Source organism: Kockiozyma suomiensis (genome assembly GCF_038497685.1).
Source record: "Kockiozyma suomiensis strain NRRL Y-17356 unplaced genomic scaffold V2V93scaffold_4, whole genome shotgun sequence".
NCBI lineage: Eukaryota > Fungi > Ascomycota > Lipomycetes > Lipomycetales > Lipomycetaceae > Kockiozyma > Kockiozyma suomiensis.
Genome location: NW_027117667.1, coordinates 179,103 through 197,184, shown reverse-complemented (window position 1 = coordinate 197,184; position 18,082 = coordinate 179,103). Strand labels below are relative to the sequence as shown.

Genomic DNA, 18,082 nt, shown 5'->3' with positions numbered 1-18,082 from the left:
AATTACCAACCATCAACAGCCAAATCCCGTAAATAGTCATTGTTGTGGTTCTCGAAAAAGATGCAGAGGGCAAGAGTTGTCGCTGTCGTTGTCATCGTCCTTTACAACTGGGCTGATGAAGCACTGCCACGCACAAGCCACAGCACAAATATCTTTTCCTTCACCTTCCTCGCGACGCAACCAAACGTGTCGAATCAAACACAAAGCCGACTCGTACGCTCAATTGCATTCTAACAGCACTCAGAAACTGAACCAAAAATTGAGCCTGACATATTGCAATTGACCAATATGAACTTTGGAGGACAAACACCGACGATTGTCGTACTGAAAGAAGGCACCGACACGTCGCAGGGGCGCGGCCAGATTATCAGCAATATCAATGCCTGTCTCGCGATTCAAGATACAATCAGACCGACTCTTGGTCCGTTAGGATCCGACATTCTTGTATGTTTGACCCGTATGTGTTTGGTCTAACAAAACGCGTTACTTATTTGGTGTTTTAGATCGTGGGATCGAAGGGTGAGACTACAATCTCAAACGACGGCGCGACGATACTCAAACTCCTTGATGTCGTGCACCCGGCCGCAAAGGTGCTTGTCGATATTTCTCGCTCTCAAGATGCTGAAGTTGGTGATGGAACTACAAGTGTGACTGTAATTGCCGGGGAGTTGCTGCGCGAGAGTAAGGCTTTTGTTGAAGAAGGCGTGTCCACTCACATTGTTGCAAAGGGGTATCGCAAGGCGGCACAGCTGGCTGTGAATAAGATCAAGGAACTTGCTATCACCATCGATCGTTCAAACCCTGCGTATGTATCCAAAGCCATATCATCGTTTCTTATTTATTTCTTCTGTTTGCTAACAGCCTAATAGTGAGTTTAGAGAACTACTTGAGAAATGTGCTGCCACTGCGATGTCGTCGAAGCTGATCCATCGCAACGACGAATTTTTCAAGAAAATGGCTGTGGATGCAGTTCTGTCTCTTGATCAGAATGATCTCGATGAGAGCTTGATTGGTGTGAAAAAGATCTCGGGAGGTAACCTTGAGGACTCATTCTTAGTCGACGGCGTTGCGTTCAAAAAAACGTTCTCCTACGCTGGATTTGAGCAGCAACCCAAGGCTTTTGCCAACCCTTCAATCGTATCCTTGAATGTTGAGCTTGAGCTCAAGGCTGAGAAGGATAACGCTGAAGTTCGTGTTGAACAAGTGAGCGAGTACCAAGCGATTGTCGATGCTGAATGGAAGATTATCTTTGACAAGCTCGAAGCAATCTATAAGACCGGAGCGCAGATCGTCTTGTCCAAACTGCCGATTGGTGATCTTGCTACTCAATACTTTGCTGATCGCAACATTTTCTGTGCTGGCCGAGTGACTGCTGACGATATGGAGCGAGTGGTGTCTGCTGTTGGCGGTAGTGTACAGTCGACATGCACCGACATTAAGCCAGAATACCTTGGTACATGCGAAAAATTTGAGGAGCGACAAATTGGTGGAGAGCGCTTCAATTTGTTTAGCGGATGCCCAAAAGCAAAGACTTGCACGCTCGTACTACGGGGCGGCGCGGACCAGTTCATCGAGGAGGTTGAGCGGTCGATGCACGACGCCATCATGATCGTGAAACGGGCAGTCAAAAATAACTCAGTTGTAGCCGGAGGCGGTGCGATTGAAATGGAGCTTAGCAAATATTTAAGAGACTATTCACGTACGATTGCTGGAAAGCAGCAGCTGGTGATTGCCGCATTTGCAAAGGCACTGGAAGTCATTCCGCGACAGCTGTGCGACAACGCTGGATTTGATGCTACTGATCTACTGAACAGACTACGGATGCGCCATGGGCGAGGCGAAATGTGGGCCGGAATTGATTTCCAGAACGAGGATATTAGCAATAATATGGAGAAGTTTGTGTGGGAGCCGGCTTTAGTTAAGATCAACGCCATTCAGAGTGCCGCAGAGGCCGCATGCCTGATACTCAGCGTCGATGAGACGGTGAAGAATGAGGAGAGCCAGCCACAGGGTCCCGGAGCTGGCGGACGTGGCAGAGGCCGGGGAAGAGGGATGCCGATGATGTGATTGTAAATAGCTGATATATATCTAAATAATATTATATATACACATGAGATGATCGACTTTTTCTACCATTGGATAGAGAGTCTCAAATGCACAAGAGCACTGTAGAATTTTTGGCAATTGATTGCTTAATCACTGGTGACCAGTGAGAGCATTTTGCATTACATGAATTATCCGAACCCGAACCCGCGAGACTGTGCGGCCCACGCTCTTCACTGTTCTTTACCTCACTTTCTGCTCAGCATATAACAGCATTAAACAAACCTCTCACTGTTCGCTGCCGGCTGCGTATGTGCTTGGCCTGTTGAGCTCTCAATGGTGTGTATATCTTACCAATCTTTTTTTTCTATCGCATAAGCAATTGCAGGCAGTCGCGTAGCAATTTATTTCTGTTCGCTAATCCTCCTTTACCCAGCTCCGGACCGCCGTGCTCGTCCTTTTTAGGGGCGCAAGCTACGCTACCGAACTAACGCCGGACAGCAAGTTTTTCAAGAGGTATAAACGTGTGGCAGAGGCTGTTGTCCGGCTGCCTCAGCTAGTAATTCTTGTCTCGGCTTCCGCTGCTCTAGCGCTGGCACTTCCCGGCGTGATGGACGTGATACGAGGAGAAAGCGTACAGTTCGTTTGGGAACAACAACAATCGAGCAGCGATATCAGCTCCGATCTTGTCGTGCGACAAGCGTGGCTAAGAGGGCCCGTTTACGACTCGGTGCAGCTGGCATGGTCAATCGTGTCGAATGTTAGCGCTAACATGGCTGTGGACAATAACTCCCCTTCCTCCTCCATTCTCTCACCGTTGAGTGTCTGGCCCTCGCGTGACGCTTTCCTAGCCGATGCCCACCCACTAGATACTCTTTCTCGGGCACCATCGGCTGTTGTGGCAAAGGATGCGCTTGTATTATCATTAATTTCGTCTTCTGAGGAGGCTGGCGCTGCCTGGTCTTCCGCCTTGGGCGCCGTTCAGCACGCTGGTCTCAAGACTGAATTCTCAGCCCATTCAGCAATAGAGATCCTTCATCGACTTCCGCCGTTCTCATTCAGCGCAGGTTTGCTTCTATTTTGCGCCTATCTCGCAGGTCTTTTATATCTCGTCATCTCTCTTAAGCGAACGCCGGCCTTGCGCTCAAGGTGCGGTTTGTTCGTGGCCTTCTCGGTTGAGGTATTATATGATTATGCCTGTATTCTGTCTATTTATGTGTACTGATTGATCAAATATAGTTATTTCTTTCAGCAGCGGGTGCAGCCACTCTTCTTCACTATTTCGACCCCAATTCTGTCCGCCTGCCGAAGGGACCATTTCTCTTTATTTTTTTCGTCCTTGCTACGGAAAACATGCTTCGACTTCTAAATGCTCTATCATACACAAAACCTGAGCAGCCTGCTATAGTTCGGATTGGTACGGCGCTTGGTAAAATTGGTTTTCTTTCCACAGTTACCTATGTAACAAACGTTACACTCCTTGTTTGTGCCGCTGCCTTTTTCTCCCCACCAGTCCGTCAGCTTTGCCTGTTTTCGATATTTGCTCTCTTCATTGATTTTTTCCTTCACCTCTCATATTTTCTGGCTGTCTTATCTATCGATGTTCGTCGTCTCGAGCTAGAAGATCTGATTCAATCAAGCCTCGACTCGCCCTCTGATGAGTCAGAAGATTCCGATGATGAGGAGCTTGTGCCGTTCGGTAACTCATTTTCGGATTCATGGAATCCATTTCCCACAATTGGGAATTTTTTTTCTTCTGGAAGAGTACCGACTACCACAATCGCCGGTGCTGCAGTGACTGAATGTTTCTTGTGGCTTATGCAGTTTCATTACATTGGCAAATTATTTCCGCCGTTACACTGGCCTAAGTTCTATCCATGGGCTTCGAACAAATGGGGTAGAGTATCTGATTACATTTGCTATGCATCGAATGAATTTGCTATTCTTGTACCTAACCACTCGTCGTTTTCCGTCCAATTTTATGAACCAGATTATTTCACGCTATCGGGCTCTGAAGAACCTCTCATTATCGAGTCTTCTGCCAATTTTTCTAAATCTATGGTTTTTTATGTAGCAGTTTTGACAATCTCAGTAGCTTCGGCCACTCTCATTCTTCAATACATGTTACGAGATGTTCGTGATGAGCATTCATACGATCCTCGATTCAATTCCAGTCCGGTATTCATCACCAAAGATCTCTCGGGATACCATTCTCTGGACGTCGTGCGTCTTGCCACTTCATCAAATGGTCTAGTCGCTTCGTTAGGTCTGGACCATACAGTATTTCTCTGGCAAGTCAACAGCTCGTCGCTCAAGAAGCATAAAGCAAGTAGAGTACCATTACCTGTCGACTTTTCATCGTGGCCTGTTACTGCAATTACTCTTGACGTTGACGGTAGATTCCTTGCAATTTGCTCAAAAAATGGTAAAGTTCACTGTTGGAGTATTGCTACTTCCCGTTTTGTGTGGACTGTAGAATTAGCTGGTTTAGTTAATGCGGCTCCAGCGACGATGCTGTTCTTGACTGAGAAAGTTCTTGGAATGGTCACACGCGTCAATTTAGTCGTTGTCGGCAAGAATGGTTTGTTATATCAGATAGCGACTGATTCGGATGGCGTTGTATTCGAGCACAAAATTACCGATAACGTGCCGATTGTCTCGGCTGAAAAACTATTTACTCCTCGACTTCCAAAGCGAATCGTGTCGGCAACAAAAGAGGGCGATCTTGTGATCACTATGCTTGTTAGAACGACCTGGCTTTCTCAGAAGCTCAACTTGCGACCGGGTATGACTGTCATTTTAGACCAACAGCAAATTCTCAGCCCGATGAATCCAAAGCCAGACGTTTCGCGGGAAAGGACGCAAATGAGTGATATCGCATCCATAACACCGCTTCCACAAATTGGAATGGTGCTGCGCGCTCGTGGAATTCAAATTGAACTTATTGACGTGCAAACTGGTACTATAGTGAAGGAGTTCCAGATTGCGCAGTATCGTCGCGGCTCTCTGCACGCCTTTCACAATCATCCTCAGCACTGCCCGTTCTGCGGTTGCTCGACAATTGCTACGCTTTGCATAGTGTATACCGAGCGAGAATCTGGTATGTTGATTATGCATTCTTTTGTGGCTACCAATCGTGCAAGGAAGAATATATGCTTGCGTGTGGAGCGTGATCCGCGAGAAAAACGATGCATAGGTTTTGAGGGCGTCTTAGAGCGTCAGCATTGGCTCTCTGATGTCACCGGCTGGGAAGTCACTGATATTAATATGGTCATGGGTATCCGTCGCAAAAATCAGGGCAACGACGCTTTAATTGACGCCAAAGATCATTTAGCTGAGGGGTTGCGCCATCGTGTGGGCAGCGATAGTACGGCGACAAGTATTAATGGAAATGGTTACACAAACGCGGCCGAAGAGGATTGGGAAGGTTGGACAATGAGCATGGATGGTACAGTCAATACGTACGAACTGCGAGCTGATATCGCTCAACGCGATTTACAAAGATACCCTCGCTCGCGTACTCGGCGACGGATATATAGTGACTCGTCTGATGACGATTACAGTCGTGACACAAATAGAAATGGGGGCGGTTCTAAAACGGAGCGAAGGAGACAGAAAAAGAAACATAATCATCTCCATCGTCACCGAAATGAGCAAGATTTGCTCGTTTCTCATATCGGACCCGTGACTAAGCTCGGTCATCGTTCCACGGTTATCGGGTTTGGCAATACGGTCCGAGTTCTCTATTTTGGGAGTGAAGAAATTGTCTCTCCCAACGATAACACAGTTGATGACGACGATGTCGGTCTTGCGTATGTCTCTAAACGGCGTCGCGGTGGTCGGCGCTCAGATTCAAGAGGCAGCTTAGGCTCACCAGCTGCTAGCCCTATGCGCATTGCATCAAGCGGGCACGGAGGTGGCTTGATGAGTGGTGCATTTTCTGGACACAGTGGTGAAGGAGGAAGTGGGAGTGGAGGATTAATGAGAGGCGGACTTATGGGGAGAGGCGGACTTATGGGGGGAGGCGCCAGACGTGGAGGCCTTATGAGTGGTGGTGGTCGATTCTAATTTTTTGTCTATTTTGTAAAATATTTTTTGTGCGTTGGCTTGATATGGATTACTTTTTGTTATATACCTTTTATTTCTCTTATATATTTGACGCGCTCTGTATAACTATATGCTATAAAATTCGTTGCTGTTACATCCTACATGTCCAACGCCGCATCAGCAAGCTCTTCATCGCTAAACTGGAATCGCTTTCTGACATGCGGTCGGTTACGCTCAATTAACCATTGCTGATACTGCAGTTTAGTTATCACCTCTTGTCGGTCATGAGCAGCTCTCTCCTTGAGTACCTGAAACCGTTCATGCGCGGTCTGCATGACTTGCTGATGTGTCTTTAAGAATGTACTTTGAGTATACTGTTCAATTTCAGACGTTATCTCTCCGCTTCTACTCAGCATATGTGGAATAACGACGTCAATTTCCCACTCATCTTCATCTCTTGCCCAATTGAGCATGACTTCTCCCTCCTTTCGCTGATCGATGAGCCGTTGACCGAACTGAATCTGCTTTGCGTGACGCATTTTATCCGAGTGTTTCGACCACGGCGATCGTAAAACGTAGCCCTTTAATGAACCTTGAAGCACTTCAATAGCAGGAGAACGCGGTTTATGCACATAATACCGGTTTCTGCGGGCGCGAATATATTTTTCCAAATCTTGTTTAAGAGACTGAGCTTCTGCCAGAGCGGCTTGTGGATCGAGATTTGGAAATTTTGACTTGATAACTGCAAGGTATTTGGGACCAAACAAGGCTAATTTCTTTTCAGATCGCAGCTTTTTGGCCTCTTTTGCTGCATTCAGTTCTGTTACTTTGGCTATTGCTTGTATTCGTGCCATGTGTTCTGCTTCACGGATTAGACGTGCGCGGTGTTGGATCATCTCATGAGCGTGAGCATCGGCATTGCGCACAGCTTTTCGTAATAACAGCTCATCCTGAAATGCACTTTCAAGTCTATTCTTGCATATTAATGGTGACACAAGACCTTTATATATGCGAAATTGAGACTGAATGTGTGTGTGAAGAGTAGCTGCATCTGACGTCACGGTCGTATCGCTCTTCGAGAGTTTTGAGGTATGTCGTAGTAAAGCTCTGTAAAGTCTCAAGACCGGAATTCTGTGAGATGCATGTTTTCTATATGAAAGGACCATTTTCCAACATAATGTTTCAGGTTTTGGCACCGTTCAGCTTCGTTGCTTGAGGTCGTGATCATGTGAAAAATAATTTTAAACTCCCAACAATAGATGCTCATCGCCAATGTTGGTTTTTAAATTTCTACAAAGTCTCAAGCAAGCATGGCTTTAACTGCTCAAATACCAGCATCTACCGCAGAGGTCACCTCACATAAAAGAAAATACAAGGCAGAAAAGGAGGCTAGAGCAAAGATACAGCAGCCACGTCTACAATGCGAATACTTGCTTCCTCATAAACAAAATCGAAGATGTAACATGACGAGGAAGGTCAACGAGAAATTTTGCGCGCAGCACTTATCTGTATGTTCAATTGATTTTGTGCAAGTATATGTTGGAGCTGAGCTAATATTGTGGATTACGATTGCAGATAGATGATACAAATGACCGCGTTAAATGTCCTTTTGATCACGGACATTCGGTGCGAAAAGAAGAACTTGCTCGCCATTTGAAAAAATGCAATGCTGTCAAGCGCACCAACATCGAGAACGAAGTTTGGTTTACACTAGACGCAAACGTTTTACGCGCTTCTGAGCCAGAAATAGAGCTGGGGGAGGTTACGTTTGAGGAATTCACTGAGTGGATCGATTACGTTAATAAAGCGTATTCTAGCATTGCACCAGATTCGAGCCTATCTGCGGCAGAACTTCATCCCGTCATTCAGTTATCGCATGAATGCTTAGCGCCTCGACTAGTTCAGCTTTCGAATAAAAAGCACGCAATTCAACAATCCTCACTAATCGCACATCTCGACTCGGCGCACTTACTCAAATGCAATAACTACTACGTTGAATTCGGATGCGGACGTGGTGAACTATCTCGATACGTCAATCATGGTCTCATGTTGTTACATTCACAGTCAAAAGATACAAGTTATAAGCCGAAGTTTCTATTAATTGACAGGGATTCTATGCGTCTGAAACTCGATAATAAGATTATCACCGACACTGAGGATGCAGAGATATCGACGCCTCAAGTTAATAGATTTAAAACCGATATCAAAGACCTTGATTTGGTTGCAGAACCAAGGCTCTCATCATTGGAGAACTCTGATACACAAATGGTTGCAATTTCAAAGCACTTGTGTGGTGCAGCCACTGATCTCACTATTCAATGCTTAGCAAATTACTCGTCTTCATCCCGCCAAGCTAACCAAATACCTCTTGCTGGAGCGCTAATCGCACTTTGCTGCAGACAACGATGTACATACTCCACCTTTCCAATCACTCGGCTCCCAAGTTCAGAGCTGGTCACTTCGCGTGGTTTCAAAATTTTAACTAAAATGAGCTCTTGGGCAGTTTGCGGTCGGCGACGGCCAACAATTAACAAGGAATTAAATTTTACAAATACTCAGAAGGACGCACAGGAAGGTGATCATCAGGATGAAGAGGACGAAGGCTACGAAGCCGACTGCGACGGATCTGTAAATCACGCCCCGCTCCACGCGTCTCGATTACATATCGAGGCGCGAGAAGAGATTGGATTCAAAGTTCGCGCATTGCTAGATCATGCTCGAATAATGAATATTCGAGAGAGATTTGATGGGTATGACGCTAAATTATTTAGATATGTAGAACGTGGCGTTTCATATGAGAATATGGCGCTGTTAATTGTTCCTAAAGGCAACTGATGTAACATGGAAACTACCAGATCTAATATAACATCTCAGATCTAATAAAACATCTATCATGATCGGAAGTATATACGCTCCAAGAACTCATGTATTTCATAAATATATTCAACGTAGAATGTACTAGGTTAAAGCAGTTTAAATCAAAGCAGCGCACCCGGTACCCAAATCTTTTTCTTAGTCCTAGATCACTCGGCTATGATTATGGCGGCAGCACCCATACCAGTACCGATACACATCGAAGTAACGCCAATCTTTTTCTTGTATTGCTTGAATTCAGAAATAATAGTAGCGATTTGCCTTGATCCAGTGCAGCCTAGAGGGTGGCCAAAGGCAATAGCACCACCATTCGGATTGACCTTCTTGATATCAATACCGCAGTCGAGGACAGAGTACAAGCATTGACTAGCAAAAGCCTCGTTCTATAATGATGGTGTCAGCAATTTGAGAAAATTAAAATCAGAAGTAATTAAAGAATACGTACAATCTCGTAAATATCAACATCATCTTTGGTGAGACCGTTGCGCTTCAAGACAGCGGGGATGGCAACTGCAGGGCCGACGCCCATCAATTCAGGAGGAACACCAACGACGGCGCAGTCAGCAAATCGACCTACAATTGGCCAACCATTCTTCTGTGCAAATGATCTGCGAGCCAAGACAACAGCAGCAGCGCCATCTGAGATTTGAGACGCGTTACCGGCATGCGTTGTACCATCCTTTCTGAATGCAGGCTTGATCTTTGACAAACTAGCGGGAGTGACGCCACCTCGGATACCATCATCTTCAGAGACTACTATTTCCTTTGTCTCGTCGGTCTTAGGGTCGACAATCTTTGTCTTGATAGGAATGATCTCATCTTTGAATTTGCCTGCTTTCTGAGCGGCTTCAGCCTTCTGATACGAAGCGGCAGCAAACTCATCCTGCTGAGCGCGGGTGATACCATACTCAGTAGCGACATTCTCTGAAGTGATACCCATGGGAATGAGGCACTTTTTGGCCTCTGAATCATTCGCCATAGTCTCAGAAAACTCAGAGACAGAGTTGGGACCGTAGTTGAAGGACATGCTCTCGACACCACCACCGATGCCGGCATCAATGTCACCACTGCGGATCGACTTGTAAATATGGTCAACTGACATTAGTCCAGACGAGCATTGGCGATTGATCGCCAAAAATGGGACGCTGTACGGTATACCAGCCAAAAGACAGGCGGCACGGTGCTCGGTGACACCAGATCCAGGTGCTAGGACATTCCCTACACAGACATCTCCAAGAAGCTTGGGATCGATGCCTGTGCGCTCAATAAGACCTTTCAGGACGGCAACAAGAATATCAGCACCAGTGGTGTCCTTGAAGCCACCCTTGCCACCTTTGGTGAGTGCAGACCTGTATGCGCCGACTATGACGACGTCGTCTGGGTGCTTCTCAAAGAGCTTCTCGGATGCCGAGGCTTCGTTAGGAGCTAGCTGTGATGCGAGTGAAGATAAACGTTCCATTGTGGATGAGTTTTGGGAAATAAACAAAGAGAAAGAGAAAGAGAAGAGAGGAGGAGATACGTATAAGTAGTTTGAGCAAGGAGCGGGGCCAGGGATTCCAAGCAACCGAGGGCTCGAATCTGGGGAACCGCCGAGCTGCCCGCTCGCTCTAAGTGCCGAGGTCCGTTAAAGTCACGTGGATGTTTACGTGACCTGATCTCACATGCGTCGCTTCAGCGTTCATCCTTTTTGCTTACAACTCAGATCACTAATCTTTGTAAATCAACTGATAAGTCTCAAGAATAGCTGCTACTAAATTTGATTTATTAGTCGCCTGACTTGGTATGGTTGCTAAGCCACTCCAAGTTGTAGATCACAAAGTGATACTGTGAATCAGTATCTGGCAGATCACAAAAAGTCGCGTGGTGACTTGGCTCAGCAGAACCGGTCTGATGCTCTTTCGCTGACGAAGACCAGGATGGCTTTTCTCGCTCGCCAATGCGGGTCCAAGATCGCTAAGTCGGTCTTCGGATTGAAAAGTATACACATATCACTGCCGTTGGAGTTTGGCAGAGCTGATCGATCTTGTCAGCAGCTCCACGCAGCTAGAGCGGCTCTCTACAAGACGTGCCTCAGATCATACTCGGCAGCGTCACCTGAGAAGCCGCGGCCTGAATCTGAACCCCCGAGACAAAAGACTACACTAGAGAAGATAAACAAGACAATCTCCAAAGAAAACCGTCAAAAGATGTTTGCGAACACAAAGGAGCGAACATCGAAAGTCGTGAAGGAAGCCCTCGACAAGATTCCAACGCCAAAGGCTCCTGTATTTAGAGAAAACGTGTACACTGTTCCGAATGTTCTCACAATGACTAGACTTGTGGCTGCTCCTGTCGTTGGATATCTAGTTTTGAAGAGTGACCATATAACAGCTGCTTGGGTATTCCTCTACGCCTGTGCTACCGACTGGCTCGACGGCTACATTGCGAGAAAATATGAGCTACAGAGCGTGGTAGGGAGTGTCATCGATCCAATGGCTGATAAAATGCTGATGGTTACACTAACCGGGTGTCTAGCCTGGATTGGTAGTCTTCCAAGTAAGTAATCATTGTGTTGAAACGCTGCGGTGATTGTTACTCACAAGCCCTCACAGTTTGGATTGCAGCTATCATTTTTGGACGTGATGCTTTACTCGGTTTATCAGCCGTATACTATCGATACATATCTCTTCCGCTGCCAAAGACAATGGCGAGATTTTGGGATTTTAGTATTCCATCGGCAGAGGTCCACCCAACCACAATATCCAAATACAATACATTTCTACAAATGGGATTATTAGGTGTCACCCTTGTCAAGCCATTTGCATTTCTCAATCTAGCTCCAGAGGCTCAGCTGCTAGCGTCACATGCTATTGTTGGATTAGAGTAAGTTTTGGTCAATTGTTGATATGATATACGCGACAGAACAGAAAATAACATCAGATAGGTACACCGTCGCCGCTACCACAATCCTCAGCGGCTTGTCCTACGTGTTCTCTAAAACAGCAGTAAAGATCTTGACTGAAGAAGAGATTGAGAGTCGCAGGCTAAAGGCTGAGATGAAGGCTCGCACAGCATCTGATCAGACGGAAAAGACACAAGAGTCTCGAAAATAGGCAATCTGTTTTTAGTCATTAACTTTGGCACCTTGTCGCGTTAGAATGACCAGAGCTCAGAAGCTGTATATTGTTCTGTAAATACTAGCATAATAAATTGTAAATTTCAATTACAATTACATTCAACTTCACGCGTTCAATTTCTGGCTCTGGTGTATCGGGTTAGCTAAGATTATTATTCTGTATTGGAATAATTAAATGAGATGAGCCTCGGCATCCCCGCAAAACGAGGTGGGGCTCAATCAAGTTGCAGGGCAAACCGTCAGACATATAATACTCTACCACAGACCAAAATGGCAGGCAGGTCCATTAAGCAGGCCAAGAATATAAGATACTAGATTTCTGTACATGTATGAACTGAAGTACATTAAGGGTGTTGTGAACGCAGCTCATCCGCGAGCGCTGCGCAATTCTACAGTTCGAGCCTCTGACCGGTTAAAAGTTGCTCTCAAAAGATATCAGCCACCGGCAGCCAGACCAGATGGAATAACTCTTATATTTTTACATTGCACTGGATATCAGAAAGAAGTCTGGGAAGCAATCATCGGTGATATTTTTAATTCTGTCGATGATGGCGTACCAATTCGAGAAGCCATTGCGATGGACTGGGTCGGTCACGGTGATTCGGCGGTGTTGAACGAGGGAAAATTGGGATTTGAAGTTCGCTGGATGGACGGAGCAAGAGACATTCTAGAACTGATAGCTCAACTGAACATACCGCAGCCAATTGTCACTGTGGGACATTCGATGGGCGCTGGCCAAGCGTGAGTATTGAGAATGCAATCGAACACGCTGTGAAAGCTAACTTGAGTTATGAATTCACAGACTAGCAGCATGCCACATGCATCCTTCCCTTTTTCAAAGCACTATAGCTATTGAACCAGTGACGTATCCTTTTAGCCCGGCTTCGTTAACCAGTCAAACGATAGCTGCTCTTGTGCGCATGCCCGATCAATTTCCCGATCATGAAAGTGCCGTACAGTTCATCAAGTCGACACCTGCTCGCTTTTTTGATAAGCAAGTTTTACAAAATCTACTCGAAAATGGATTCTACGAAAAGAAAAATGCTGACGGTGAGACGATTGTGGCACTGAAATCGAATACCCTGCAGCAAGCAGCGGTGTACGTCAGTGCCCCGGAGTCGTTAGAGGAGCTAGCCTCGCGACTGCCCTTTATTACAACACCGACGCTTCTAGTATTTGCTGCTAACGCCAAATGGAACGACGCGAGCACGCCGGCGGCTGTTTCTGCCGCAGTTAAAACCTCAGAGTCGTTAGTAATTCCGGAAGCGAGGCATATGGTTCCACTAGAGAGCCCAGAAGTCATTGGTATGTGTTTTGCGAGATATACAGTACTTTCAATAAACTAATTCTGACGACATATAGCATCTATTATTAGATTAAACCTGGGAAAGGTGTGGTCCAATTGGGAAGTAAATGCGCGAAGGGAGGCGGCGACAAGCGCTGATGCAGTCCGACGCGAGGTTGAATACGGGTTTGAGCGACTGATTGAGGACATTGACAACCTCGCAGACTTGTCGCGAAAGCTCAACGCGCTGCTGAAGCTCAACGTTCGGAATAAGTTGTAGAGAATAAATTCTGGTTATGAGCTCATGGTTTGCACATAGTGTAGCGATGCTGGTTATGTCTATTATTATACGCACAGGGATGTAGGCCACCACGATACTGGTCAGTTTATGAGCATGCCTTTTCATTTCACCGATGGGCAGATATCCATCCTTGCGTAGCCCATTACTAATATCTCTGGCAGACTCAAAACAGTGCTCTTGCACAGACCCTTCCTACCTTGCTGCTACAAATAAATGCAGTGCGGCTCATGCTGTGATGTCATAATGTCAGCAATGCATGCTATTGTCGTTAGCGAGCGTGGCGTTGCGGAGCGAGCCGGGGCGATTCTTTTTCGCCAACGCGGTCCTTTTTCGCCTACTCAAGTCTTCAAACTTATATTGCGGTAAAATATGCGGTCTTGCTTGTGGCTAATTTGCTTGTGGCTAACTACTGCCTTGTCGCTTATCGCGACCGTGACAAAAACGCATATAAATTTATCGTCGCTCAACCTTGCATGCGACAAGCAAACCAACCCACCTTAACATCGCTATCTTCCAGAAATCTCATCGATGACCACTCTAATTCAGACCTCATCACGCTTTGCCTCAAGACTGTGCACTTCCCATAGTCTCGCGTGCTTGTCCGGCACCCTTGCGCACGCAAACAACTCGCTCTCGCTTTCGCCGTCTCGACAATTCTCAGCCTGGTCAAAATCAAGCCGGTCAACAGGAACCCCTGATGGTGTCGAGATCCCTGTCGCTCCAGCAGACGAGGCTATGGGCAATGAAAGTCTAGCTAGTGCTCCTGAGACTGGCAAGAGCTCGCTTATGAGGCCCGACAAGCACGACTACTTCACGGAAGCCGCGTGGCCTCATCCGGTCTACACAAAGGAGCAGATGGAGGCGATAGAATTTGCTCACCGATCTGCGACTACATTGTCAGATAAGGTAGCTCTAACTGCAATGAAAACGTTGCGACACTGCTTTGATTTTGCAACTGGTTACCATCATCCAAAGCCGGGTCATGAGAATGATCCTGCAGTTGCCATGACCGAACGTAAATGGCTTATCAGATGCGTCTTTCTTGAGAGTATAGCAGGCGTACCTGGCATGGTAGGCGCGACGTATCTACAGAAATATTTAGATTTTCGGTCTAACTTGCTTTTTCTAGGTCGCAGGTATGGTCCGCCACCTTCACTCTCTACGAGCATTGCGAAGAGATCGCGCTTGGATAGAGAGTCTCCTTGAAGAGGCCTACAACGAGCGTGTGCATCTCCTCACTTTTTTAAAGATTTACAATCCCGGTTGGTTTATGCGACTGATGCTTCTTGGTGCTCAAGGAGTCTTCTTCAACTTGTTTTTTGCTGCCTACCTTGTCTCCCCACGAACTTGTCATAGATTCGTCGGATATTTAGAAGAAGAGGCGGTGCTGACATATACACGATGCATCAAAGATTATCGCGCCGGAAGATTACCTGGATTTGAGAAACTAGAAGTTCCTGACATTGCTAAGCAATACTGGAAGATGAACGACAACAGCACCATGGAAGACCTCCTTCTTTATATTCGTGCAGATGAGGCGAAGCACCGTGAGGTAAATCATACTTTTGGCAATCTCGATCAGAGCAATGATCGCAATCCGTACGCGCTGAAAATCGATAACGGTACCCCTCAGCCCAGTAAAGGACTTGATCCTATGAAACCTACGGGATGGGAACGTGATGAGATTGCTGCATGAGCCATCTTCAATATACATGTATTTTGTTGTTAGCGCTTTGATAACTGTCTGCTCTCCCCACTTTTAATGTATATATCAAGTAACATTTTTGATTTTAATACTTGAGAAAGCGAAATTTTAAAAAACTATGCCTGAAGGTGTGCCTTGTATGCTTTTTGTACCTGCGCACATGTAGAGACTCAAAAAACTCCCTTCTTGATGGTAAACTCAGTTTCATTTGGCAACGCCGGCATATTATTGATCTCCACATTTTCGATTTTACTCTGCTCAGTACCAACTTAAAGTAACTAAGTTAGCGTCCAGAAAGCTTTTTTGATATTCGTATACAAATTCTTACCTCGCAGACCTTCGACGAACCTGTTGAGCGCATCCGGAAACTCAGTCTGCGCTTCTCCTCTCACACTTCCATACACTATATGTGTTACTTAGATCAGCTTCTCGAATTCCACTATATTGTGTTACGTTGTCTGCCTCACCTGTGTTGCATGCGAATCCAGTGATATCTCCAATATCTTTGGCCAGTTTCTAGTAGTCAACGGTTAACTCCCATCTGTACCAATCAAAAAGATTCATGTATCGCATACTTCCACATATCTTCTATACCCTACTGCTTGCACCTGATGAACTTGTTAAGATTTCTGTTGTCCAATTTTACAGTTTAAACGGCGACAAGAGAACTTACATAGCCTGTGACTTCGTAGCGAATTCGTCTTACCCCAGATTCCATGGTCGGTACAGAGCGAGTAACAGTTTCGAGTCGTAAATAATATGACTTTAAAAGTGGGAGAGGTTAACTAGTAAAAAATCACCGACTAAGTTATCAATAGAAGAGCAGCAGTCATTGGTAAAGGATCGGGATAGAAGTTCTGTTGATAGGTGCAGATCAACTTGGCATCGAAGGGCGAAACTTAATCTTGCCGAGCGTTCGGGATTATTTCTCTGCGGCAAACTCGCAGATGCGGGTCCAGATTCCCCACATGACATTGCAGTTGAAAGCATTTGCTGTGAGATGCTCTTACACTTTCCAATACAAGTTATTACGCATACTGAGGAGTAGATATAAACATTCCGGTTCACTGCAGTTTTATTTTGACCATGCGTCATTAATCAGATACTTGTCAATCTAAATATATGAGATACAACCTATCGGATAAACAGCTTTTGTATCCCATCTACGACCGTCAATATCTTTCATGAGTGTTCGATTTGAAAGTCGCCACAAATATGCATCACTCCTGGTGCAAAACTCTTGATTCGCGCCAGATGACAGCTCTGAACAAGAACAGGTTCAGTGAATTGCTCACCCATAGACTGAAGCGTTTTTCGTGTTGATCGAGCCCACATTGGTATCTCCTCGTCTTTCACATTGGCATGAACATGTAGCATAGTCGAATTTGAAGTCGAGTTTAAGGATAGTTGTACTGCTGTTGACCAGCTCTGCTCTGACGACGGAAGCAGGCCCATATTTACATGAGCAAGATCATAAGTAAATCCATACCGATTTTCTGCATCTCTCAGTCGATCGATAGCATAGATGTTGCTCTCGAGAAACACAATTATTTGCGGAATTCCAGTTAGGTCATCGGAAATGATCCATTCTTCGTCATGCCGAACCAGCTGCGTACTCAACCTGTTTGCTCGAGCTCCTCGCAGCAAACCTTCAACGCTCCAAGGATTTATTTCCCAACAAATAACTCGAAGCGCTCCAGCGTACGCATAAGAAAACGTAAAATATCCAATACCGGCATATAAGTCAACAATAGTTTTGTTTTTCACATTTTCAAATTTTATTACGCGCGATTTTTCCTTGATATTTCCACGACTGAACATTGTGTATCGTGGAGCCCATGTCTGCTGTATCCCGTTCTGACGGGTAACGGCCCACAGCTCACTCGAGAAGTGCGCTGAATCCGGGTTTGCTATAGAAGACTCATTGATATCTCTGCCAAAATCTCCGTAAAGGCAGACAAGAGAAGTCGGTTTTCGCATCACATTCTCGTTGTCGCCGGATATAGGCGCGTTCAACGCAACATGAGTGCTCTTCATGTATGAGCAGAGTATAGAATAAAAGTCTTTAGAGAATGACAAATTGTTATCAGCAAGTTTTGTCCACGCATTTATTCCTTCAAAACTTCCTGACGATAGTAATAATAAAGGTCCATATACATAATAACGATTAGGAATTTGAGCAAGAATTTTGGCAGTGCTGGCATCTGTTATACCACCATACTTTTCGCGAATATGAATAAGAGTCTTCTGGACTGCTACTCTTAAACTGGATCCATTCGATGAGCGCAGATCTTTTAATCTGTTTTTGGAAGGCTCAACAGATGTCACGGAGACAGAGAAGGGTAGGTCCTGTAAGACATCCAAAAACTCAGCGCTCAAATCGCCATGATCGCCTTCTAGAGACTAATATTAAATAAGAAAATCATCTCATAAGAATGTGCTACAAGTTTTTCTGCTCACTTTTGTCGTAAAAATAAAAAAGCAGTCGTCTATCTTTTCGATCCCTCTAGCCTTGTCAAAGTATCCTTTCCTCTCTAGCGCCGTCTTGCACGCCTTTACTCGCTGAGAGTCTGTCGTTCGTAGCGCTAACTGTAGCATTAGCTAGCCATCTAACCAATATCAAAATTCAGTCAAAATTTTGACTACAATAAAAATCCAATGCTTTGAGCGAGGCAAACCAGCTAATTATATTGTGCGAGGCTAGGAAATTTC

The 18,082-nt window shown here is 45.5% G+C and overlaps 10 protein-coding genes across 10 annotated transcripts; 6 read left to right on the top strand and 4 right to left on the bottom strand.

Moving 5' to 3' along the window:
• Positions 1-165: 165 nt before the first annotated feature.
• Positions 166-2,114, top strand: V2V93DRAFT_366229 (chaperonin Cpn60/TCP-1 family; the record flags this gene model as incomplete). Its single annotated transcript, XM_066909278.1, has 3 exons — positions 166-444; positions 504-805; positions 870-2,114. Coding segments are annotated over exons 1-3 (1,651 nt in total), but the record flags the coding sequence as incomplete, so codon positions are not given.
• Positions 2,115-2,209: 95 nt separating this feature from the next.
• On the top strand, positions 2,210-6,245 carry V2V93DRAFT_366228 (sterol-sensing domain of SREBP cleavage-activation-domain-containing protein). The gene is made up of 3 exons (XM_066909277.1): positions 2,210-2,382; positions 2,480-3,223; positions 3,283-6,245. The coding sequence occupies exons 1-3, from the start codon at positions 2,380-2,382 to the stop codon at positions 6,109-6,111; spliced, it is 3,576 nt and encodes a 1,191-aa protein (XP_066766871.1). The 5' UTR covers positions 2,210-2,379; the 3' UTR covers positions 6,112-6,245.
• Positions 6,164-7,303, bottom strand: V2V93DRAFT_366226 (uncharacterized protein). Its single transcript, XM_066909276.1, has one exon. It carries the CDS (start codon positions 7,254-7,256, stop codon positions 6,249-6,251), a length of 1,008 nt encoding a protein of 335 aa, XP_066766870.1. The 5' UTR covers positions 7,257-7,303; the 3' UTR covers positions 6,164-6,248.
• On the top strand, positions 7,067-8,998 carry V2V93DRAFT_333143 (methyltransferase TRM13-domain-containing protein). Its single transcript, XM_066907688.1, has 2 exons — positions 7,067-7,598; positions 7,666-8,998. Exons 1-2 carry the CDS (start codon positions 7,401-7,403, stop codon positions 8,923-8,925), a joined length of 1,458 nt encoding a protein of 485 aa, XP_066766869.1. The 5' UTR covers positions 7,067-7,400; the 3' UTR covers positions 8,926-8,998.
• V2V93DRAFT_333138 (Thiolase, N-terminal domain-containing protein) lies at positions 8,729-10,577 on the bottom strand. The gene is made up of 2 exons (XM_066907687.1): positions 9,410-10,577; positions 8,729-9,347 (listed from the first exon to the last, which is right to left on the bottom strand). The coding sequence occupies exons 1-2, from the start codon at positions 10,421-10,423 to the stop codon at positions 9,114-9,116; spliced, it is 1,248 nt and encodes a 415-aa protein (XP_066766868.1). The 5' UTR covers positions 10,424-10,577; the 3' UTR covers positions 8,729-9,113.
• A 573-nt stretch (positions 10,578-11,150) lies between these two features.
• On the top strand, positions 11,151-12,056 carry V2V93DRAFT_322342 (CDP-alcohol phosphatidyltransferase-domain-containing protein; the record flags this gene model as incomplete). Its single annotated transcript, XM_066907400.1, has 3 exons — positions 11,151-11,499; positions 11,556-11,826; positions 11,888-12,056. 3 exons carry the CDS (start codon positions 11,151-11,153, stop codon positions 12,054-12,056), a joined length of 789 nt encoding a protein of 262 aa, XP_066766867.1.
• Positions 12,057-12,326: 270 nt separating this feature from the next.
• Positions 12,327-13,926, top strand: V2V93DRAFT_333131 (Alpha/Beta hydrolase protein). The gene is made up of 3 exons (XM_066907686.1): positions 12,327-12,820; positions 12,882-13,384; positions 13,442-13,926. Exons 1-3 carry the CDS (start codon positions 12,405-12,407, stop codon positions 13,642-13,644), a joined length of 1,122 nt encoding a protein of 373 aa, XP_066766866.1. The 5' UTR covers positions 12,327-12,404; the 3' UTR covers positions 13,645-13,926.
• Positions 13,730-15,486, top strand: V2V93DRAFT_366219 (alternative oxidase-domain-containing protein). The gene is made up of 2 exons (XM_066909275.1): positions 13,730-14,736; positions 14,795-15,486. Exons 1-2 carry the CDS (start codon positions 14,194-14,196, stop codon positions 15,359-15,361), a joined length of 1,110 nt encoding a protein of 369 aa, XP_066766865.1. The 5' UTR covers positions 13,730-14,193; the 3' UTR covers positions 15,362-15,486.
• Positions 15,286-16,250, bottom strand: V2V93DRAFT_366218 (Acylphosphatase-like domain-containing protein). Its single transcript, XM_066909274.1, has 5 exons — positions 16,044-16,250; positions 15,946-15,978; positions 15,838-15,886; positions 15,699-15,773; positions 15,286-15,638 (listed from the first exon to the last, which is right to left on the bottom strand). Exons 1-5 carry the CDS (start codon positions 16,086-16,088, stop codon positions 15,541-15,543), a joined length of 300 nt encoding a protein of 99 aa, XP_066766864.1. The 5' UTR covers positions 16,089-16,250; the 3' UTR covers positions 15,286-15,540.
• Positions 16,251-18,065, bottom strand: V2V93DRAFT_366214 (S-adenosyl-L-methionine-dependent methyltransferase). Its single transcript, XM_066909273.1, has 2 exons — positions 17,831-18,065; positions 16,251-17,773 (listed from the first exon to the last, which is right to left on the bottom strand). The coding sequence occupies exons 1-2, from the start codon at positions 17,966-17,968 to the stop codon at positions 16,553-16,555; spliced, it is 1,359 nt and encodes a 452-aa protein (XP_066766863.1). The 5' UTR covers positions 17,969-18,065; the 3' UTR covers positions 16,251-16,552.
• Positions 18,066-18,082: the final 17 nt, after the last annotated feature.